Source organism: Coregonus lavaretus (assembly GCF_964263955.1).
Source record: "Coregonus lavaretus genome assembly, contig: HAP1_SCAFFOLD_4014, whole genome shotgun sequence".
Taxonomy (NCBI): domain Eukaryota; kingdom Metazoa; phylum Chordata; class Actinopteri; order Salmoniformes; family Salmonidae; genus Coregonus; species Coregonus lavaretus.
This window is the reverse complement of record NW_028165689.1, coordinates 1-19835: the sequence shown is the minus strand read 5'-3', so window position 1 is coordinate 19835 and position 19835 is coordinate 1. Positions and strand designations below refer to the sequence as shown.

General features: G+C 46.1%; 1 protein-coding gene across 1 annotated transcript in view; it reads left to right on the top strand.

Moving 5' to 3' along the window:
* The window catches only part of LOC311115591 (sushi, von Willebrand factor type A, EGF and pentraxin domain-containing protein 1-like), a gene marked incomplete at both ends in the record, with an annotated part of 53358 nt that extends 33865 nt beyond the window's left edge, over positions 1-19493 (top strand). Inside the window, 13 exons of the mRNA XM_084190750.1 lie at positions 1449-1533; positions 2376-2567; positions 3308-3475; positions 3756-3954; positions 4077-4550; positions 4815-7585; positions 7827-8058; positions 11170-11325; positions 11751-11814; positions 11949-12122; positions 12334-12510; positions 14560-14745; positions 19323-19493. Of these exons, the coding sequence (XP_084046876.1) occupies positions 1449-1533; positions 2376-2567; positions 3308-3475; positions 3756-3954; positions 4077-4550; positions 4815-7585; positions 7827-8058; positions 11170-11325; positions 11751-11814; positions 11949-12122; positions 12334-12510; positions 14560-14745; positions 19323-19493 (5049 nt within the window). The remainder of the gene's footprint in view (positions 1-1448; positions 1534-2375; positions 2568-3307; positions 3476-3755; positions 3955-4076; positions 4551-4814; positions 7586-7826; positions 8059-11169; positions 11326-11750; positions 11815-11948; positions 12123-12333; positions 12511-14559; positions 14746-19322) is intronic.
* Between the last annotated feature and the right edge of the window lie 342 nt (positions 19494-19835).

Below are 19835 nucleotides of genomic sequence, written 5' to 3'. Positions count from 1 at the left end.
GTGTGTGTGTGTGTGTGTGTGTGTGTGTGTGTGTGTGTGTGTGTGTGTGTGTGTGTGTGTGTGTGTGTGTGTGTGTGTGTGTGTGTGTGTGTGGAGGGTGATTATGTGCTGTGCAGCTGGCTCTTTGTCTGCCCTGTACTGTTCGAACAGATAATCTTTCTATTGCACTGTCAGCAGGGCCAGCTGAAAGGCCTCTGGACTGGGCCGCTGGCCACTGGATCTAACCCTAACCCACACTGGCTCTGGATCTAACCCTAACCCACACTGGCTCTGGATCTAACCCTAACCCACACTGGCTCTGGATCTAACCCTAACCCACACTGGCGCTGGATCTAAACCTAACCCACACGGGCTCTGGATCTAACCCTAACCCACACTGGCTCTGGATCTAACCCGAACCCACACTGGCTCTGGATCTAACCCTAACCCACACTGGCTCTGGATCTAACCCTAACCCACACTGGCTCTGGATCTAACCCTAACCCACACTGGCTCTGGATCTAACCCTAACCCACACTGGCTCTGGATCTAACCCTAACCCACACTGGCTCTGGATCTAACCCTAACGCACACTGGCTCTGGATCTAACCCAAACCCACACTGGCTCTGGATCTAACCCTAACCCACACTGGCTCTGGATCTAACCCTAACGCACACTGGCTCTGGATCTAACCCAAACCCACACTTGCAGTCTTATGAAAGCCATGCAGGGGAACCTAGCCTGAGTGCCAGTCTGTTTGCGCTATCATGCATGGTTTGGCATGACAATGTGTGACAAGAGGTTGGCATGATAGCACAAACCCAGGCTAGGGGAACCAGCTCAGTAAGGCACAAGACTGACCTGGCCTGGCTTGCCTGGTCTCCCCACACATTGACATAGATAGGGCGGCAGGTAGACTAGCGGTTAGATGCGAGCCAGCAACCGGAATGGTTGCCATTTCGAATCCTGGGTCCGACAGGAAAAATCTAGCAGGAAGTAAGCTAGCAACCAGAGGGTTGATGGTGTCAAATCCTAGATGCCATTGCCTGCCGTTGTGCCCTTGAGCAAGGCACTTAACCCCCCACAGCAACAGCTCCCTGGGCGCCCAGTGTGGCAGCCCCCTGCGCCTCTCCCAAAAAAAACGGTATATGTATGCGTGCCTTTCTGAGATTTTGGTTGGACCTTGTGTGCAATTGACCAATAAAGTGATCTTAATAAAGTATTATGGATATACTGACAAGATACATATCAATCTGCCCTAAAAATGGGTGTCCACAAAGCAGCACGGTCGGGCTGTTTGATGGACAACGACTCCCATTTTTAGGGCGGAGAGACATGTATCTTATCAGTACATCCATAATCTTTGATTAAGATCACTTAATCAAATGAGGCTAAGAACTTTCTGGAAGGAATTTATTTGAGTAAATTGACCATTACTAGAACTGATCACCATTGTGTTGTTCTCCAGCCCTCTCCTGTGGAAGGCCCTCTGTCCCAGAGAACGCTGTGATGAAGGGGACCAACTTCACGTTTGGAAGCAAGGTGACTTTCAGGTACCACCGTCAGCCATTTACAACAAGTGTCACACTGACAAAGGAGACCGTATAGACATAACAACAGTATGAATTTGCTGTTGCATTGAGATAATTATGTTGCATTGATATAATGCTGTTGCATTGAGATAATGCTGTTGCATTGAGATAATTATGTTGTATTAATAGTTAAGTGAGATAAAAGAGCTTCTCTTTATTTTCTCTTTCCAATTGAGATATCGTATAGCAGGGGTACTCAACTCTTACCCTACGAGGTCCGGAGCCTGCTGGTTTTCTGTTCTACCTGATAATTAATTGCACACCCCTGGTGTCACAGGTCTAAATCAGTCCCTGATTAGAGGGGAACAATGAAAAAATGCAGTGGAACTGGTTTCGAGGTCCAGAGTTGAGTTTGAGGGCTGTATAGTGTATAATATACATTATAAACTGGATGGTTCGAGCCCTGAATGCTGATTGGCCGACAGCCGTACCACGGGTATGCCAAAACATTTAATGTTACTGCTCTAATTATGTTGGTAACCAGGTTATAATAGCAATAAGGCGCCTCGGGGGTTTGTGATATATGGCCAATATACCATGGCTAAGGGCTGTGTCCAGGCACTCCGCGTTGCGTCGTGCGTAAGAACAGCTCTTAGCCGTGGTATATTGGCCATATACCACACCCCCTCGTGTCGCATTGCTTAAGTATATTACAGTAAGTAAAGATATCAACAAACACATGTATATAATGAGAGTTAAGCTGATAGATAGTTGCTAAAATTAAACCTCTATTTACATTGCCACATCTCCCATATTCCTCCATTATGAATGTATATACAGTATGTCCCTCTCATCCACTCCAGCTGCGTTAAGGGGTTCATCCCAGGTGACCCCTATGAGATCCAGTGTCAGGCCAATCTGAAGTGGAGCAGTGCGCCCCCTGTCTGTCAGCCAGTCACCTGCGGGGAGCCTCCACATGTAGACAACGCTGATTTCACCCTCGAAGGGAAAACCTACCTGTCTACAGTGATCTACACCTGTGCAGAGGGATACAGGTAAGGATGGAATGTCTGTCCTGGGTTATCATTTCTGGTCTTATATCTCAGAGTAGGAGTGCTGATCTAGGATCAGGTCCCCCCAACTGTCCATATAATCTTATACATTATGCTCTAAAAGGCTAAGATCAGCAGTCCCTGGTCTTATAGGTCTTATAAGGGGTTCATGTATAATAAGTAAAAATAACAAGATCCATTTCCATCTAAAATAATAAGACGTTCATTAATCTATAGATTGAAGTGCCTGCCTGGATGCAGTGACTTTGAAAGTGGTAGCTAGTAATTATATGATAGTAATAATTGGCTGTTGTTTCATACTGCTTAAAGGTGTTGTGAGTGTTGTGAGTGTATGTGTATGAGTATAACAGAGTGTATGTGTTAAAGGCCCAGTGCAGACAAAATTCAATTTTTCCTGTGTTTTATATCATATTGTACAACAGCTGATCAAATTAACACTGTAAAAGTGTGAAAAAATGTGATCAGTGTTATTTCAGGTTGAAATTATAATCTACACAGGACTTTCTAATCAGCAGGTTTGCATGGGCGGGAGATTCGGCTTTCCATGGTGACATCACCATGTGGTAAATTCCTCGCAAAATTCTTCCTTGAGAAATGTTTTTTTTGCAAAGAAAAACATTTTTTTGCCCATTTTAACGGACAATCTATTACAGCAAGGAACTTAATTGTTACCCAGAAATGATTTGATATTGATATAAAAACTGCTGCATTGGGCCTTTAAGACTGCAGGGCTCTGAGGAGGTGGTGTGCGAGGCGTCAGGAGAGTGGAGTATCCCTACCCCTCTCTGTGCCAGTGTCCACTGTGGAGACCCCCCTGCCCTCCGGGACGCAGTGACCATGGGGGACGACCACACCCTGGGCAACAAGGTGCACTACGTCTGCAAAGAAGGGTAAATACTGTCAACCATGTTTCATTAGTTATACGTTATCAGCATGTTAACTCAATTGAGGCCTTGTATGCCAGGCATTTGGGCTTCTCAAGTGTTGTAAGCTGAACAAGACTACCTCAATGTTAGCGTTATAGTTATTATCAAGTCAAAGTTCAAGTAGTAGTTTATGTATAAGTACAGTAGTAATAGTATATGACTGTGCATCTTTACTTTTTGTTACATTGTTTAGATGTATTACTTCCTGCCCTGATCCCCATTGATTGGCTCGGTGTCCCCACAGCTACACTCTGATTGGACCAGAGACCAGAGAGTGCCTGTCGATAGGCCAATGGAGTCCCACTTCCGCTCAGTGTGTCCCTCGCTCCTGTGGCCCTCCCCCTTCCATAGACCACGCTGTCGCTGTCGCCGGCCACCAGCTGTTTGGCGACACGGCCAACTACTTCTGCACGGACGGCTACACCGCCAGCAACAACTCCAAGGTTATTCATCACTTTTATTGCCCTTCATAAAAAAAAAAAATTCTCTTTCATGTTATTGTTTTAAAGTAAAGTGTGTTGCGATACTAAATGCAAGGTTAAATAAAGTTTGATTTTATTTAAAGGTGGTCTGCAACGCCCAGGGGGTGTGGGCACCCCCCGAAGGCCAGGAGGCCCCTCGCTGCATCGCCACCTTTTGCCAGCGCCCGCCTGACCTGCCCCACGCCATCTTGGATTCAGTCAACAAACCCAAGTACCCCAGCAACACAGAGCTCAGCTACAAATGCGAAGAGGGCTTCGTCCTCAACACGACCGCCACGTTGAAATGCATGATGGGAGGGGAGTGGACGCCCACGCCGTACGTTGTGGGTTGCGTGCCGGTGCGGTGCTCCAAACCGGGGGGCATCGAGAGGGGGTATGTGAGTGGGACCAACTATAGTTTTGGCGCGATGGTGGCGTATAGCTGTGATAAGGGTTTCCTGATCCGAGGGGAGAAGAGGAGGACGTGTAAGGCCAATGGAGAGTGGGGTGGGGTCCTGCCTGTCTGCCAGCCTGTCTCCTGTCCGTCCCCCCCGTCACTCAAGAATGGATTCATCCAGGTATGTTGTTCCTCCTCTCATCCATGTCAAGGCTCAATGTAACAAGATGTAGAAATACATGTACTGTATTCAATACAAACAGAAACATTATACATTTTGATTGATTCAAAATAACTAAAGTTCCTACTCATTCCTGTGCTTGGCCATCTAATTCGATCATAGAGAAAGATCGCTTACATTCTTTCTGGCAAGAGATCTTGTGTCATCTCATTTAAAACACAGTGTCCTCTCATAAAACATCTTCTTTTGTGTTCCAACCCACAGAATAAAGGTAATTTCATCTTCAACAGCAAGGTGACATACGCATGCGACGACGGCTACCGACTGAGCGGCCATCCGGAGCGAGTGTGCCAGGCCAACCGGCAGTGGTCCAACGGCGACCCGCCCGTCTGCCACATCCTGACCTGCGACCCCCCGCCCAGCATCCTGCACGGCCAATACCGTGGCTCCGTCGGCTCCTTCTTTGAGGTGGGCCGCAAGATCGAGTACGTCTGCGACGAGGGCTATGAGCTAGCCGGCGACGCTGTGTGGACTTGTCTGAAGTACGGCAAGTGGGACAAGTTGAGTCATCCACGCTGCTCGCCGGTCCAGTGCCCAGAACCGCCCCTAGATGAGAACCACCTGGTTCTACATAGTTTGGACTCTGGAATCGTGGAACTGTCCTGCGAGGACGGCTACGTTCTCCACGGTGCCCGGACCCTCCGCTGCACCCTCGCCCAGGAGTGGAACGACACCTTCCCCGTCTGCAAGCAGGTGTTCTGCGGCCCTCCGCCCGAGGTGGCATTCGGCGACCCGTCGTCGGCACCGTTGTCTGCTCCGTCCTATTTTGGTTCGGTGGTGAGCTACTCCTGCATGGACGGGTTTACTTTGAGGAAGGAGGGGTCTGTGACCTGCCAGGCAGATGGATACTGGAGCAGCCCTGTCCCAGAGTGCATCCCAGTAGAGTGTCCCCAACCTGTAGAGATAGCTAACGGAATAGTGGACGTTCAGGGACTGATGTACCTCAGCACGGCTCTCTACAGCTGTAAACCTGGGTATAGCTTGGTTGGAAACGCTACGGTACTCTGTGGTGAAAGTGGGCTCTGGATCGGAGGCGTACCTTCCTGTCAACCAATCGAGTGCTCCATCCCTAAAGAGATACCCAATGGGAAGGTGGCGTATACCAAACTCCAGTTCAACCACGCCGTCAACTTCTCCTGTCGCCGCGGTTACCGTCTACATGGTCCCGATACGTTGAAGTGTCTGGCGAACGGGGAGTGGGACCAAGAGACGCCCATGTGTGTCCAGATCTACTGTGCTCCGCCCAACCCCATAGACAACGGCTTCGTGGAGGGTCTCGACCACAAGTTCGGCGTCACCATCTTCTACAGCTGTTTCCCTGGCTTTCAATTGGTCGGCCAGAACCACCTGACCTGTGAGGAGTTTGGTTGGTCCAGTTCCGTCCCAGTCTGCGTCCCCTCTGACTGCGGCCTGCCCCCTCATATCGACTTTGGCGAGTATTCGAGGCTCTTGGATCCGAAATCGGAGCTAGCCGGGAGGGACACCGCTATAACCTCCAAGCCTATAGGTGGTGCTACAGTGCCGTTATCACCCATGGATATGAGCTTCCTGCATGGGACTGTGATAGTGTACCACTGCCATAAGAGCTATGAGCTAACAACCTCTACTGCCTTAATGTGCCTGGAGGAGGGGGGGTGGAACGGGACGGCTCCCATGTGTGTTCCTGCAGAGTGTGAGGAGCCGCCCAGCCCAGACCACGGTTCTGTGAACATCACAGACATAACCCTGGGTAGCCTGGTGAAGTACAGCTGTGAGGAGGGCTACGAGTTAGATGGGGAGTCAGTCAGACAGTGTGTGGCGGGCCGACAGTGGAGCGACGTTCCGCCTGTCTGCCGACCTATATCCTGCGGTGACCCGGGCGACATCGATAACGGCTTGGCCGACGGAGACTCCTTCCTGTATCTGGAAGTGTTGCGTTACAAGTGTAGTTCCGGGTTCGTCCTGAAGGGCGGTGACACCAGGACCTGTAAGGCAGACGGGAAGTGGGATGCTGAGAAGCCTTGGTGTGAGCCTATTTCCTGTGGCTCTCCCGTTGTTCCTAGTGATGTCACTGTGACAGGGAAGGAATATACGTTTAACAAACATGTAGAGCTGAGCTGTAAGTCCGGCTTGCTCCTACAAGGCCCCTCTGTTAGTGTGTGTCAGGCCGATGGTACCTGGAGTCATGTGTCGCCTGAGTGTCATCCAGCCCACTGCGGTAGACCAGCATCCATCCCCAATGGTCGAGTCCTGGGCTCTGACTTTGGCTACGGCCGTGAGGTGTGGTACGAGTGTGAGGAGGGGTACAGCCTCAGCGGCGGCGAACCCAAGCGAATGTGTCGAGGGGACGGACTCTGGGGGGAAGGACCCGCCCCTCGCTGTGACATCATCGCCTGCGACCCGCCGCAGGACATCAGCCACGGTTACCTCAACGGCTCCAGCTTCCACTATGATGACGTCGTGGAGTATGTGTGTTTCGACGGGTACGAGGTCTTCGGTGACCCCGTCCTACGCTGTTCCGCCCAGGGCCATTGGGTTGGGACGGTACCGGAGTGCCGCCCCTGCCTCTGCACCCCTCCAGTGTTAAAATACGGGGTGGTGCTGGGGCGCGACCACGCCTGCGGTGACCGCGTCTTCTTCCTCTGCGACGAGGGCTACAAGGTCCTGGGGCCGGCGGCAGCAACGTGTGAGAAGGGCGGGCTGTGGAGCCCGGGTGTTCCTGTGTGTGGCCGGGGGAGGTGCGTGGCTGCCCCGCCTACAGTACCCCACGCTGTCCTGCAGGGCGACAGTGCCACTGTCCCAGACACAGTTACCTACCAGTGCAAGCCGGGTTACCAGATGAAGGGGTCCTACCCACATGTTACCTGTGGTAGGGAGGGCAGGTGGGGCGAGGTGAGGATCAGCTGTGAGCCTGTCTCCTGTGGAGAGCCAACTCCTGTACCACATGCTCACGTGGTGGGAGAGATGTTCACCTTCGGAAGCCAGATCCAATACAGGTGAATATGTACTGCTGTATCTTTCAGAGAGTTAAAACCTCTTTGTCCATCTAAGTGTTAGAGAAGTACTATTCAAGTAGATAGTATGGTATTTAATATCCCTCTTTCTCTCCCTCTCCCCCGCCTCTCTCTCTACCCTTCTCTCTCTCTCTCTCTCTCTCTCTCTCTCTCTCTCTCTCTCTCTCTCTCTCTCTCTCTCTCTCTCTCTCTCTCTCTCTCTCTCTCCCCCCTCTCTCTCTAGGTGTGATGAGGGGTATGAGCTGACCAGCCCTTCTGACTCTCTGACCTGTCAGTATGAAGGCACCTGGTCTAAACACAGCATCAGGTGCCGCCCCGCCCCATGCCCGCTCCCTGCCAACCTCACCACCCACGTCCTGGTCACGGGGGAGGACCCCACCCTTGTAGGGGGGGCAGTCACCTTCTCCTGCCCACCTGGGTTCCTCCTGCAGGGGCCAGGTCTGGCAGAGTGTCAGGTAAGACTGTTTTAATGCGCTGAAAACATGAAGACATGATTTACACCCACTCAAGTGTCGACATGGTCAATATGTTGAGATGGTCAGTGATGTTGGATTACATTTTAATATACACTGAGTGTATTGAGTTTCAGACCCTTTTGCCCTCAGAACAGCCTCAATTTGTCAGGGCATGGACTTTACAAGGTGTTGAAAGCATTCCACAGGGCACATGTTGACTCCAATGCTTCTTACAGTTGTGTCAATTTGGCTGGATGTTTTTTGGGTGGTGGACCATTCTTGATACACACAGGAAACTGTTGAGCGTTGAAAAACCCAGCAGCGTTGCAGTTCATGGCACTCAAACCGGTGCGCCTGGCACCTACTACCATAACCTGTTCAAAGGCACTTAAATATTTTGTCTTGTTCATTCACCCTCTGAATGGCACACATACACAATCCAAGTGTAAATTGTGCCAAGGCTTAAAAATCCATCTTTAACCTGTCTCCTCCCCTTCATCTACACTGATTGGATTTAACAAGTGAGATCAATAAGGGATCATAGCTTTCACCTGTGTTAGGTTCTGAACAAACAGAGTAAAAACTCAAACGGATGACTAGGAAAAGCTCAAACCAAGTTTATTCACCCACTGGGTCAAACAGCTGCAAAGACAAAGACATGTTTACACAAGCACATATATTTATACCCTCCTACTAGGAGGAGTCACCTCCTTGCATATCTAGATAGCCAACATATCTCTGTTGCTAGTCAAGAACTTAATTGGTTCCTCTCATTGGTGTCGTCATGGCCCCGCCACCTGCTAAATATATATGTGTGGGGGATAGAACTGTTCCTTCTCACTTCATCTGACCTGACCTCGGGCCGAATTCCTCACTCCTCCCTACTCCATGGCTGTTCTACCTTATCAGTGACTGAAACCAGACAGTTGCCCTTTACCTCCCTCCATAGGATCCATTACATTTAATAATAACATGTTCGACAGAATGTAAACTTACTGTCTACCCCCATTGTCTCACTCAGTAACTTTCCATACCCCTAGTTCTTATCCACCCTCCATTGACCCCAACATATACATTCATTACACATGTAAAGCAGTGGTGGTCAGTGCCGTCTAAGATGAAGGAGGACAATTTGTATTTCTATTACAGCATATTGGATGACTGTCATTCATATTCCATTCACCCAGTTCAATGTAACAGCAATAGGTTTAGGATACTACATGATACTTGAATTTTCCCTATACCCATCATGAGGATGCTACAACCTAGCCTATGAATGAAAGTTTACAAAGTAGGTGCACACAGGTTGAGAGACAAGTTTCTATTGGACAAATTCAAGTATGTTTATCCCCATTTTGTTCCGTTTGCTTCCGTTTAAGAAATATTTGAATACACCCCTGATCACTAGTAAACACAGTTCACTTTCATAGCAGCCACGTTGTATTCCTTCTCGCATCCATGCACTCTCCTCCTCTCACCTCTTCCCTTCGCTTGTGGACTTCAATGCACAACACATCAGCTGCATGTGACCTGGCAAAAAAAAACGTTCCAAGCCAAACCGCTACACACAGCCTACATCATTGTCACCATATTAGCTAAAGTAACGTCATAGTCAGCATAGCTAATAGAACTAACGCCTTAGTAAACCCGCTACAATCATGCAGTAATGTTAGTGTACAGTCAGTAAGCAGTTACACTGTCGGGCCCCGGTGGAAATAAACTAGTAAAACAAAAGCTTAGCTTGACTTGGAAGAATTCCAGTGTTGTGTGGATTGTCATAGCCAGCTATCTAACATAGCATCCCTCTGTTTGAGGAGGGTGTTTCAGTAAGGTAAACTAGCTAGCTGCATTTGCTAGCTAAGTAAGTGAAACTGAAAGTGAAAATAAATGACAATCTCTCTCTATATATTTCTCTCTTGCTTCTCCTTCATTTTGGAAGAAATGAATTTGTTCAAAACTGTTCAACTATTGTCTTTATCTCTCTTTGAGTCAACTACTCACCACATTCTATGCACTGCAGTGTTAGCTAGCTGTAGATTATGCTTTCAGTACTAGATTAATTCTCTGATCCTTTGATTGGGTCAGTTGTCAGTTCATGCTGATAGGTTAGAGGACATCCTCTGGAAGTTGTCATAATTACTGTGTAAGTCTATGGAAGGGGGTGAGAACCATGAGCCCCCTAGGTTTTGTATTGAAGTCAATGTACCCAGAGGAGGACGGAAGCTAGCTGTCCTCCGGCTACACTATGGTGCTACCCTACAGAGTGCAGTTGAGGCTACTGTAGACCTTCTTTGCAGAATACTGTGTTTTAAGCAATTATTTGTTGATGTGATTATATTTAGTATAGTTTTATCTAAAAAGGATAACATTTTAAATGTTTTACCATTTTTATTTTTATGAAATTCACTGAGGAGGATGGTCCTCCCCTTCCTCCTCTGAGGAGCCTCCACTGATGTAAAGCAATCAATAAGTTCTAGTATGATAACATGAATAAGTGTATTTCAAGCTAGAATCCAACACCTGGATTCACCTGGTCAGTCTATGTCATGGAAAGTCTATGTCTCCCGAGTGGCGCAGTGGTCTAAGGCACTGCATCGCAGTGCTAGCTGTGCCACTAGAGATCCTGGTTCTAATCCAGGCTCTGTCGTAGCCGGCCGCGACCGGGAGACCCATGGGGCTGCGCACAATTGGCCCAGGGTAGGGGAGGGAATGGCCGGCAGGGATGTAGCTCAGTTGGTAGAGCATGGCGTTTGCAACGGCAGGGTTGTGGGTTCAATTCCCACAGGGGGCCAGTATCAAAAAACAATAAGGATAAGAGCGTCTGCTAAATGACGTAAATAAAAGAGCAGGTGTTCTTAATGTTTTGTACACTCAGTGTATTGTGTTCAACAATCTCAACTTTCTAATTTCTACTTTTTATACTCTAGACAGCTCTCTGGTCACTATTCACATTTCCCTCAATCCTTCCTATGTTCATTATGGCTTTTCATCATTTGCATTTTAGTCATTAAACATACGCTCTCATCTAGCGCGATTTACAGATCCATCATTCACAGATGTTAACTGAATATGAATTCATGTCATGATTATGAACTAATTCTGTTGTTGTAGCTGGGTGGTAGCTGGTCTCCAGGTCTCTCCTCTGTCTCCTGTGTTCTGGTGGTTTGTGAGAAACCTCTTCCTCTTCATCATGGTATCACTAAGGGGGACAGTTACAGCTATGGAGACATTGTCTTGTACACCTGCCTGCCAGGGTTTGAGATGAAGGTAATGTCTGACACTCTGATACAAAGTTATATTATTACAGTATTATTACAATATTGATATTACAATATTATTACAGAACAGAGAAAAATATCGACAATTTAGCTTGAATTTGTGCAAAACCTCATTGATCATAATATTTTGAGAATCGAGTGCATGGAATTTTTCCAATTACTATAGTGAGAAATCTAATAAATGCTACTTTCACTCTTACTTTGGGTGAAAAGTAATCTGCTAATGTCTAGGCTAATGTTCCATTACTGGAAATCACATGACGTAATTACCTATGAATGAGAGTGGATGGTGGGTCATAATGTTAGCAGAGAGAGCTGAGTCACTGTGTGTTTACAGAGAGATTCACAATGCCCAGTGTCTATTTAGTGTATATGTCTTCAGTGTTTAATACTGTGACTGTCACTTTTTTACAGGGTGACTCTGTACAAACCTGTCTAGGAGATGGAACATGGAATGGGGCCCAGCCTACCTGTGTCGGTAAGTGTGTGTGTGTCTGTGTGTGTGTGTGTGTGCGTGTGTGTGTTTGAGCACACGTCCAATCCATTCATTCAGGCAATGCTTATTAATCCCATTTAACTCTAGTTTCCTTCTTCCATCTTGTGTGTCCTCAGCTGTATCGTGTGGTCCACCTCCCTCAGTGGAGAATGCAGAGACACAGACATCAGGGGAGACGTACCAGAGCAACGTCAGCTATGTGTGCAACCCTGGCCTACATCTGATTGGTCCACAGAACCTCACCTGTCTGACTAATGGAACATGGAGTCTGCCTGCACCAACGTGTGAAGGTATGAGTTATTCCTACTTCATCGTATTGTCCACAGTCTGTATCTGTTTAAGCAATAGTTTTGGAAATGTTTGACAAGGCAACTTGAAACGTGAAGCATGGAAAATCAAGCTTTTTTATTATTCCCCCCCCCCCCCCCCCTCTTTCTTTCTCCATCTCTCTCTCTCTCCCTCTTTCTCTCTCTCTCTCCCTTTTCCCTCTCCACCTCTCAGTTGGCCAGGGTTGTAACATCCCCAAGGAGTTTTTGAACGGCGTAGTGCAGGAACAGAGCCTGACCACCGGGCGTGCTGTAGCGTTTCAGTGTGATAAAGGCTACACCCTACAGGGGGATGCTCTGGTGGTGTGTATGGGAGACGGGACATGGAGTTCCATCTTCCCCTTCTGTCAACGTAAGACTTTGAGACAAACATGAATATGTTGGAGTTTCTTCTTCTTCTTCTTCTTCTTGCTTCATAGAATCAGGGCAGGAGTTTTTCTTGGTCAGGTCACATGACTTAAAATAGAGTCCAGAGTTTTTCCTGGTGACGTCACATGGTCAGGGAAACCTCCTGACAGAATAAAAGAGACAGCTGATGGTTTTATCTTATTCATTTAGCTCAGGCTCTGTTCTTTCTATTGGTTTGCACTCAATCTACACTGAGTACCAACCAGAGAAAAGCAGTTGTATTTCCACACCTCACATTGTTTAGGGGTTTGGACATCAGCTTGCACAACAGACCAGATAGGGAGGGGAGGGCTGACACACACACACACACACACACACACACACACACACACACATACCACAGCGGGAGGGGAGGGAGGACCGACACACAATCACACTAACACACACACACGCACACACACCACACCACGGAGGGAGGGGAGGGAGGGCCGACACACACGCACGCACACACACACACCACAGAGGGAAGAGAGGGAGGGAGGGCTGACACATACAATGCCTGGAATACTTTGCAACATCAACACTGTTTCACAGGCTGTTTCAAAACTGTAGCCAATGACCTGAAAATAATATGATTAAGGCTTCTTACACAGGCAGACCAATTCTAATATTTTGTCCACTAATTGGTCTTTTGACCAATCACATCAGATCTTTTCACATCAGATCTGATTAGTCAAAAGACCAATTATTGAAAAAAAGATCAGAATTGGGCTGCCTGTGTAAACGCAGCCTAAGAGCACTGATGGCTAATGATCAATGAAAGGACAGTGGGACAATAATGCTGCATGGTGTATCTATGGTCCTTACAGCACAAGTGCTGCCGATGATTCGATTTAATTGACACGATAATTACGCAGGTTTCCATTGACCCAGGTTTATTCGACAAAAGCAATATCGCAAAAAAATTACATTGCGACATGTGTAATGGAAATGGCAGCTATAGGATACATTTGATCAAGACAGGGGTGGATTTGTATTTTGTCTAACTTTCTTTATTGCGACAAATTATGATGTAAACTGTGTTTTTCGAATAAATTATGATGGCGAATAATTTTGAAGGTACACAGGGCATGTGATGTCATCACGTAATTATAAAGCTCAACTCCTAATTTAATTATACATGCCTACTGCTTGCTAAATCTATTTTTCAAATGTAAAAATAAGGTTTCATTGCAGGACAGGGATTGTCTGCACTTTTGAGACTGTCTGAATTGCTTCGCCTTGCTTTTCGGTTGGCTGGATGCAAGTTTCACCATTCAATTTTTTTCTCCAGATCTACAGCAGGAGTGCAAGTCTCACCATGGCACAGACCGTGGCGATACGTTGGCACATGACCGTTATTAGAATGGCAAATATTAGTCAATTCTTGCATTCTATCCATGCTGGCTTTTGCAGGCTACCTGAAACATGAAACAGATGGGTGGGAGGGCATACAGGCTATCGCCAATTTATTAATGCGCAATTAGCCTAAATGGATAATGGAAACCACGTAATTTTTATTCGACAGTAGGTTTTTGCTGAAAAGTTTTTATTTTTTTTAAGGCGTCATTACGCCTAGTTGTTTTTATCGACACACGACTGTTCAATGGAAATGCACCGTAGCAGGCAATTGTCACATCTATTTTCAATGCAAACTTTCTAAATGTCGGCAAAAAAATCACTGGACAAAGTAATGGAAACATAGCTACTGACTCAGCTTATGCAGAGTGATATTCTGCTACTTGACCAAACATGTTGTAATAAAGAAGACTGTCATTATAGGTGACCCACAGAGCTTACATAGTCTCACAAACATTTACACACCTTGTTATGACATTTACATGTAGCCTCTGGGCTTATGCCGAACTTGTCTCTAATCCACCATCATACCCTGTAAACTCAAATTTATAAATATTCATGGTCTCCCCTACTAGCATTCTTCCCCCCTACATTTTACACACTTTGACATGCCTACATTGTAATCCAATACTAGACTCTGTGTCTCCCCATGCAGCCAAACCATGTCCCCCTCCCCCTGGATGGAAGGAGAGCAGTAGGAGTGTTAACGCTTCTAAACAGCTGTTCTACGTGGGTCAGTCATTACCGTTCACCTGTCCCAAGGGCCACCAGGGAAAAGGCACGGCCACCATCACCTGTAGGAGCGACCAGACATGGACCTCAGTCAGCAGTGCCTGTGAGAGTGAGTAGAGTCTTTAAAATACTGTTCTTCAAGCCTGGTCCTGGAGATCCACATGGGGTGTAGGGTTTTGTTCCAGACCAGTACTAACACACCCAATCAGGTCATTATTGTACAAGAGAATGTGTTGTCAATTACCTTTATTTACGTGGTTAACTAAGGTTAATAAATAAACCATTTATAACCATGAAAACAAGGGTTTAGTTGAATCAGGTATGTTAGCGCAGGGCCACCCTTAGCAGCGTTGGCAGAAAGCAGATGTTGCCGGTTTTCAGGGACACAGTATTTTCAGACTAACTTCCGTGGAGACTCTGCTCAGGCATCTTTCTATGCCTGCTACGTTAGGTTAGCGCAGGCTAGAAGGAAAGCCTGAACAGGAAACGTACCTCATCAGGACAACACAGTAAACTACGCAGAGTGTCTGGTCAACAATGTAAGATATGACTGGTAGGTAGGCTACACCAACCCCACCACATATTAGTATTTTATACTTCACGTCCCAAACCGGGATATTGACATTGGAACAGACGACAATTTCAAGATAAGTTGTACCATTCTTGGTCAACATAGAATAATTGAATCTTACTTCCTCCTCATCCTCCTCCTCTTCTGTTTCTCCCCCCCCCCCCCCCCCCCCCCTCTCTCTCTCTCTCTCTCTCTCTCTTCTCTCTCTCTCTCTCTCTCTCTCTCTCTCTCTCTCTCTCTCTCTCTCTCTCTCTCTCTCTCTCTCTCTCTCTCTCTCTCTCTCTCTCTCTCTCTCTCTCTCTCTCTCTCTCTCTCTCTCTCCGTACCTTCATCTGGGACACTTCAAGGTTAGTGTTTTATTAATAAGAACAACCATAAGATCAGTGCAGCCATAAAGTGTGTTCTCTAGCTGTGTCTCAAATGGCACCCTGTTCCCTATATAGTGCACTACATTTGACCGGAGCCCATAGGGCCCTGGTTTTGCCATTTCAGATGCAGCTTAGGTGGAAGGAACACCCATGTTCAGAGGATAGAAGTGAGAGTTACAGCTTACTATGAGTCACCATATTGAAATTGTTGTTTACGGGTGGGAGTTTACTCTGATATACTGTAGAATTGGGAGGGACATTCATCCCGTAACGTGCGAAGAGAGAAGGTGGAGCTCATTATTCAATTTCTGCTCCTCGTTCTAGCGTCTCTTCATCTCTTAACAGTATGGACCCAGAACTTAATCGAGCAGCTGACCAATACGTGACACTTTAGTTCTGAGTTAACCAAGATTTACTGCTTATATAAACTGAATTTACTGCTGTTGTTTCACCCACAATACAGTGGTTAGAAATGTGGAAACCCAGCAGATGGTGAGCACATAGGCCACTTAAAACAAGATTCACATGGGGAAATCTCTGAGGCTCAGGTTGTTTGCAAATCAAAATCCTTTCTGCATATTCAAAACAATTTCCTGTTGCACTTTGTTAGCATCCAAGCTTGTGTGTTTCTTGAATGAATGGTGGGAACATAAAATTAGGAATTAGAATAAGATCTCTATGGGGATGGATCTGTACATGTACAAGTCTAGTGTAAGATTGCTGTGCATTTCAGTGCTAGTGGCGTCACTACAGACCTTGGTTCGATTCCAGGCTGTATCACAATTTGGCCGTGATTGAGAATAGGGTGGTGCGCAGTTGGCCCAGCGTTGTCTGGGGTAGGCTGTCATTGTAAACAAGAATTTGTTCTTAATTGACTTGCCTAGTTAAAATATATATATATATATATATATATATATATATATATATATATATATATATATAGAGAGAGAGAGAGAGAGAGAGAGAGAGAGAGAGAGAGAGAAAATTCCCATCAGCTGGATGAGTCACCATTTATAGTTTGGTGGAAATGATCCAACCATTATGTAGGTTCGTGTAAATCCCCATCAACTGGATGAGTCACCATGTCAGCGTCTGGGTGAACTGGTGAAACAGAATCAGGCGCAGGGACACAGGAAACAGATCAGGCGCAGGACACAGAACTGAGAAAAGTATGGCTTTACTAAACACAAAGTAAACCATAGCAAACCCTCCACGCAGGGAAGAGCAAAACAACAGCTCAACAGTCGACGTAACAACGAACAATCACGCACAAACCCAGGAGGGAAAAACAGAGGTAATATAGGGAAACCAATAAGCCTAATGAGTAACAGGTGTGAATAATAAAGACAGGACTAGTGTGACACAGAAACATCGATCGGTGGCAGCTAGTACTCCGGTGACGACGAACGCCGAAGCCTGCCCGAGCAAGGAGGAGGGGCAGCCTCGTCTGTATCCGTGACACACCATTTATAGTTTGGTGGAAATGATCCAGGTAGGTTGGTGGTAATTCCAATCAACTGATGAGTCACCATTTATAATTTGGTGGAAATTATCCAACCATTATGTAGGTTGGTGGAAATCCCCATCGACTCAGGATAAGGGGTCTTCATTATGTAGACGTGTAAAGATTATGTTGATAATAAGAAACTACATTCATCAATCTGACGCCATTATTATGTGAATGCTATAGGCCCATAATCATATACAGTGGGTATAGCAACGGTTGTGATCCTTGCGTCACCACTCGGAATACTATAAGATGCACGTGTCTAGGTTTACCGTTATGCAATTATTAAGAGGCTAAGGGTCAAGGAGCTAATATCTTGCAATCAGTGTCCTAGCATTAAATGATTGAGTTACCCTCAGCTCAGAGATGCACAGTTAGAGACCGAGCATATATGCTATGTATATTGTGAATAACATTTACCATTAGACATTTCACTAAATAATAATTCAAGGAATATTACTCAGAAATGTGAGGACTACGGTTCGTATCCATTTAAAAGTAATCCGATTTATTACAGTTACGCAATAAGAATACAATTAACAAATGGTACACACCAGAAATCTTTACGATAAAAAGAATACAAAATAGCCTAAGTCTTAACAGCATAGGAAATTCCCCACTATGACATACAAACGTACATCAGGAGATCGGTTTACCAATGACTCCATGATCAACGTTTAAACCCAGCTTTTATTCTTCCAAGAGCTCCAACTTCCAGTTTCTCTTATCGTCTAATTAGCATCACTTTGCATGGCCCAAAACATTCAAACAAAAGGCATAAACTTCACACGCATTCTCTAATCTAATCACCACACCTCAACACTGTATGATAAGAGCACAACCCTGTGTCGCTCCTCTTTGAACTATCCGCCGTCTGACGAACAGAAGAACAGTTTCTCTGTAACAATAAATCCATAGCACTTACAGTACAATAAAACATACAAATTCATAGCTCTTTATGAACTCTTGAAACAATCCAAACATGACAGTTTAATTCACACAATAACATTCATTTCGTCGATTCAAGTTTCATCAGTCTTCATCTCTCCTGGCTTCAGTGACCCTAGGACTTCTGTGGGAATATCTCTTCATTGAGATTGTCCCAGATAAGATGTGTTTGACCCCTGTGGTAGCCCACAGATGGTCTGCCATCCAAAACAATGTCATAAATGGCTGTGCTCCCACGCTAGCCAGTCGCCTTCTCTCATTCTTCCACTACACAAGGAGGCATCTGTGCAGTGGGTAATGTGATATACTGGTCTTTCTGTGAATTATTTGGATCATGATACTGTGTCAAGTCCGCTGTTTTTTCTAGAACTATTTTTACTATACAGAAGTGAATCGATTTGTAACATAACAATATTACAATTGCAGAAAATACTAGACATGTACATTGATAGAGGATCCACCCCTGCGTGGTTTCTCCTTTGCTATCTGCGTGGCCTGCTTACTGCACATTGAGCATGGATCCTGACTATTGTCTTCTGTAGTTTTCCATCACTTCCTCCTCCTCTTCTCTTCTCTCCTCTCCTCTGTCTCTGTGGACAGCTTGTGTTAGGCTGGATGAATGGGTTCCATTAAGCAGATCTGTTGTGGCTGGCATGTTTGTGACTAATTATGGGTTTACAGCTGCTATGGAAACCATTCGCAGGGAGTTTACACTGTGTTTTCATTCTCGCTAACTTGCTTGATTACGTTGTTATACTGTTGGTATACAGTACCTTGTTTTTTGCTTGTATGGTTTGTAGAGGTAGATATATTTGAATGTCTGCCTTGCTCTAGCTTGTTGAGGTCTTCCCTGTGGTCTCCAACACTGACTGATTCTCAATGGTTGGATTGGTTTTCAAGGCCTTACAAGGAAAATCAAACACACTCTGTTCAGTCACACTTCGACATGTCAACACATCTCTGCATGGCATTCACAATGTTTCTTTGAAGACTTGACACAGCAGCAATGCATACTTTGTATGACAGACCATTCAATGTGTTATTTACTGCTACTGATTTGATTTGATTTGAGGTGGTATTATCCTAACATTACTTCTCTGTCAACATCTCCCATCATCCCTAGAGGAAAAGTTATTCTATTCATGTTTTTTCGTTGAAAAGCAGAGATGGACTTCTTACTATCAAAACGTTTAGAGGCACATGTGTGATAACATGTACACAACATGGGTATAACATGGGTCCCTAAATGACTTGTAAGTAACCAGAGGGGCTGTCCGTCCGTTTCGGCACAGGGGTGTCCTGCGGCCCCCCTCTCCACGTGGCCAACGGGGTGGTGCGGGGGGCGGTGTTCCAGTTCGGGGACGTGGCCGTGTACTCGTGTTTCGGAGGGTACGCCATGAAGGGCAACAGCAGGAGTGTGTGTCTGGAGAACGGGACCTGGACCCCCCCTCCTGCCTGCAGAGGTAGAGAGACTGCACCCCTACTGCGTCCTAAAAGGAGGGCATCCTGTCTACTCCTGACAGCTTGCGTGCCCTCCCCTCCGCTTCACCACTCCCTTGTATTGTACACACTCCCTACTCTGCCCGTACACACTTCCCACTTTATTTGTACATACTAGAAAGATAGCAGGGTTGTCTAGGGATGCCTGTGTCTAAGGCAGCGTCTGTTGGGTAGCTATATTGAATGAACAGTTTCTATAAAGGAATGCTGTTTTTACGAATCTATCTTTATCCCAGTGCATGAAGTTGCATGGTCAAGGCCCAATCACAGCATGACTACCAGTAACATTATCAATTTTCTATTAA